This window comes from Heteronotia binoei, chromosome 21 (genome assembly GCF_032191835.1).
Source record: "Heteronotia binoei isolate CCM8104 ecotype False Entrance Well chromosome 21, APGP_CSIRO_Hbin_v1, whole genome shotgun sequence".
Lineage (NCBI taxonomy): Eukaryota > Metazoa > Chordata > Lepidosauria > Squamata > Gekkonidae > Heteronotia > Heteronotia binoei.
The window spans coordinates 52,879,778-52,884,185 of record NC_083243.1 but is presented as its reverse complement, the minus strand read 5'-3'; the positions used below and the strand labels follow the sequence as shown (position 1 = coordinate 52,884,185).

General features: G+C 52.1%; 1 protein-coding gene across 1 annotated transcript; it reads left to right on the top strand.

Moving 5' to 3' along the window:
• Positions 1–566: 566 nt before the first annotated feature.
• Positions 567–4,004, top strand: FOS (Fos proto-oncogene, AP-1 transcription factor subunit). Its single transcript, XM_060261695.1, has 4 exons — positions 567–897; positions 1,495–1,740; positions 2,259–2,366; positions 2,507–4,004. Exons 1-4 carry the CDS (start codon positions 757–759, stop codon positions 3,116–3,118), a joined length of 1,107 nt encoding a protein of 368 aa, XP_060117678.1. The 5' UTR covers positions 567–756; the 3' UTR covers positions 3,119–4,004.
• The last annotated feature ends 404 nt before the right edge of the window (positions 4,005–4,408 follow it).

Below are 4,408 nucleotides of genomic sequence, written 5' to 3'. Positions count from 1 at the left end.
GAAAATCAGAGAACGAAAGAACCCTGCGCAGATTTCGATAAGTCTCTTATTGATGGGCTCAATGGACAATTGCCGCTCTGTCTCTTTAAGGCATTATTTCAATGTCTGGTCAGCACTAAATGAACAGGACAGAATCTGCATGCATAAACCGTTGCTGCGGCTGTTGCTGCTTTTACTCCCCGCTCCCCCTACCGTCGCCACAGGCACGCAGCAGCTCTCTTGGCCGCAGCCCTGGAGCGGTTCCCGTCAGTCACACCCCTTAGCACAGGATGTATGCCATATAAGGATATCTGCGTCAGTGGGTTCCCGAGCTTAGATTGTACCATGTTGCAAAGGGGGCTCTCTAGTCATTTTCCTCACTTTTGAGGGTTAAGACCCCCTTCAAATCCTATCCACAATCACCACGATACTTTGCGAAGTACTCGTAACTGATGTTAAGAGAGACTGCCACGGTGACGGGCGCTGTGCTATCTCAAAAGTGGACCGTGACCGCTGTTGCTTCCCTCTCTTCCTGATTGGTACGGCCCGTGACGTATATCTCATTCACAAAAGTCTGCTGTACACAATAAAAGGCGGAGGTACCGCACTTTACTCCAACAGCAGAGCTAAACCGAGTGACTGAAGCGGGCAAAGAAAGAGAGGTGGCTGAAGCATACAAGTAACCCGTGCGCCTAGCCAAAGAACCGCTCAGTTCGGATACTCGTCTGGGAGAGATACAGCGACCCGAAGGGTTTAGGCGTTCCCAGGCTATCCGACATGATGTATCAGGGCTTCACCGCTGACTACGATGCGTCTTCCTCACGCTGCAGCAGCGCTTCTCCGGCTGGGGACAGCCTCACTTACTATCCGTCCCCAGCGGACTCTTTCTCCAGCATGGGCTCGCCTGTCAACGCACAGGTGAGGAATCGGGATACTGCTTTTTGCTAATGGGGTTGGGAGAAGAGCTTTCCAGATCTTCCGGCTGTTTAACCATAATTACAGGGCAGAAGTATCTCTATTAGCAGGGGCTCTGGAAGAGCTGAGCTCACTTATACAATGCACGCTTCCCCCCATTGATTTTATTTCTATATAACTATGTTATATCTAATTATATGTATATACGTATTGAAATGTATAAGGAAATAAAATATTACATGTATTGTCAGTATGTAGCCTGGCGCTATGATGGGGGGGGGGGGGTCCTGGCCCTGGCGGTGCTCTGCAGCGGGTGCGTAAAGCCGTTTCATTGATAAAAACGCGGCTTCATTCAGGAGACTCCTAAGCGGCGCTTGCGTCACCGCAGACGTCAGAGATATTTATAACAAACCCCTGTTCATGTGTAGAGTCTGATGATGGCAGCAGCAGCATCCGAGCCAATCTGGCCCCAGAGACTGCAGGCCCTGCTCAAAATAGCGCACCAGCCCCTTGGGCACAGAGACTTGTCATAAGTGGGCATTGCACCTCACCCGCCCCGTGACTGTTACTAACCCGAGTCGTTGCCTTCTATTTCCCCAGGACTTCTGCACCGACCTATCTGCTTCCAGTGCCAATTTCGTCCCCACCGTGACTGCCATCTCCACAAGCCCAGACTTACAATGGATGGTGCAACCCACCCACATCTCTTCAGTGGCTCCTTCCCAGAACCGAACCCATCCCTACGGTCTCCCTGCTCCTGCAACCACCGCCTACTCCAGGGCTGGCGTGGTCAAGACTACGGGAAGCAGAGGGCAAAGCATTGGCAGGAGGGGTAAAATTGAGCAGGTAAGCAGAGAACTCCTGTGGCCACGGGGGGGAGGGCAGATCGAAGGAGAGGGGAGATAAGTGGGTTGGGATTGGGGCTCCTTTCGGGTGGGATTGGGTACTGTGAGAACGTTGACGGGCTGGTCCTTTTCCATCAGCAAGTCATGCGGCATAAGCCAGTTTTGCAAACTGGTGGGGAATGGGAATCATGCCCCAGAGATATTAACAGTGCAAGCCTTAAGAGCATTTTCCTGTGAGTAAGCCCTGTTGAGCAGGATTCTGAATAGACCTGTTTAGGATTGCACTATAAATCTGCAATCTTACGCACGCTTAACGTGGGAGTAAGCCCTGTTGAACATAGTGGAGCATACATCTGTGCAGACATGCCTAAAAGTTACGTTGCACGAATGGTGTGAGAACTAGTCAAACTCCAGCACAGCGTGCTAGTCTCGGGGATTGCGACCTGAAGAGGGGACAGGAAATGAACTTTAGGGGGTTCTGGCACCGGAGACTGACGGTCGCTGTTTCCCTCTCTGTAGCTGACGCCAGAGGAGGAGGAAAAAAGGCGGATCCGGCGGGAGAGAAACAAGATGGCAGCTGCTAAGTGCCGCAATCGGAGGAGGGAGCTGACTGATACCCTGCAAGCGGTGAGTATCTCCGGCCTAGACTAGGGGGCCCCTGTGTGTCTGGCCCGCCTGGCGCTCTTTGCCCAGGCTCCTTTCCCGCCGGAAGGCGACCCGCCACGGGACTTACTCGCCCCTCCCTCTCTCTCCCCCCCTGGCCCCAGGAGACCGACCAGCTGGAGGAAGAGAAGTCGGCGCTGCAAACCGAGATCGCCAACCTGCTCAAGGAGAAGGAGAAGCTGGAATTCATCCTGGCCGCCCACCGCCCGGCCTGCAAGATCCCGGAGGAGCTCCAGTTCTCCGAGGAGCTCGCCGTCTCCTCGCTGGATCTGCTGGCTGACGCGCCCGTGGCCAGCTCGCCGGAGTCGGAGGAAGAGGCCTTCGCCCTGCCCCTGCTGCACGAGCCCCCCCAGGCCGAGCCGGTCAAGGAGAGCGCCGGCCTGGAGCTGAAGGCCGAACCTTTCGACGACTTCCTCTTCTCGCGCAACACCCGCGAGACGCCGCGCTCGGTGCCGGACATGGACCTCTCCGGCTCCTCGTCTTTCTACGCGGCGGACTGGGAGCCCCTGGCGCCGGCGGGCAACGCGGATCTGGAGCCCCTCTGCACCCCGGTGGTGACCTGCACGCCCTGCCCCAGCACCTACACCTCGTCCTTCGTCTTCACCTACCCGGAGACCGACTCCTTCCCCAGCTGCGCCGCCGCGCACAGGAAGGGCAGCAGCAGCAACGAGCCTTCCTCCGACTCGCTCAGCTCGCCCACCCTGCTGGCCTTGTGAGAGGGCTGCCTCCTCCGGCAGAAATAACCGCAGGGTCAAGGGGCCATCGCCGCGGTGGAGACCGTGCCCCTCCTCCTCCTTCTCTTTGCTGCTGCTGCTGCCGCCTGCATGGGGCCTTAGGCCGCGAAGGAGCTGCGCGTCTCTCACCCGAGGCCTGGGGGGAGACAAAGCGCCTCTGTTCCGGCGGCTGGGACGGGCAGCCCATCTGGAGTGGAATGACTGTGTTGCTAATGGACTGCTGTGCAGCCTGCCTGCCATCGGGCCTGATACCTCTTCCAGAGATGTAGCAAAACCGCATGGAATTTTTTGTCTTGTCCCCCACTCATGAGAACCGGTAGTTTTTGTAGCATGTTCAACATGGCTGGGTTGGTGACTCCCTTCCCCTTCCTTCAATATTCATTAGCATTAACTAATTAATCTGTTGGTTTAAATGATTGGAATTTTAATATGGTGCTGGGTATCTTCAACTCGTATCTAGTGCAGCTGATTATCAATAACTACTGTGTTCCTGGCAATATTGTGTTTTTGATGACTTAGCAATGACCCGACTTTAAACTGCGAAAAAAGAAGAGACTATTTTATTTTCTAGTAGATGAATAAATAGCTGTGTTGTCCACGTACTATAGTTCTCCGTGTACATCAATGTTCATCGTAACTTTAACTGATCATACATTGTTGAAGTGGTCTGAGATTGTTGAATGGTTTTGGCATAAGTTTTCCATGAAAACGTTTTTATTGTGTGTTTTATTTATGGAGATATTTATATTTTTATTTTTTTCTACCTTGAGGTATTGACATGTGGAAAGTGAATTTGGATGAAATTTAAGCATTGTTTGCTTAGTGTTCAAGACACTGTCAATAAAAGCATTTAAGCTGAATGCACTGAGGACACTGTGTCATCCCTTTACTACAAAACTTCTCTAATTGTGGATTTACACTGATTACATGTGGGGATAATTTGACACCATATGGGGCCAAACCCTTGGTTTTCTCAAAGACACAGGACAATAAGAAATTGTGCTAGTACTACTACTTTTTCTTTAAATGCTTTTCCTCAATCCAATCTTAACTTGTAAAATGGCTCACTTACTTTTAGTCCATTTCAGTTTCTAAGCAACTATTGCTGCTTAATATACCAAAATATGTGTGTAAAGTGCTGTCAAATTGCAGCCAACTTATGGCAACCCCATTGGGGTTTTAAGACAAATGAAATGCAGAGGTGGCTTGCCATTGCCTTCCTTTGCAAAGTCTTCCTTGGTGGCTTCCCATCCAAGTACCAACCCTGCATAG

Coding starts and splice junctions, on each gene's coding strand:
- FOS (XM_060261695.1), top strand. CDS start 757: ATGATGTATCAGGGCTTCACCGCTGACTACGATGCGTCTTCCTCACGC. Junction 1,741..2,258: donor GGAGGGGTAAAATTGAGCAG/GTAAGCAGAGAA, acceptor CCCTCTCTGTAG/CTGACGCCAGAGGAGGAGGA. Junction 2,367..2,506: donor TGACTGATACCCTGCAAGCG/GTGAGTATCTCC, acceptor CCCTGGCCCCAG/GAGACCGACCAGCTGGAGGA.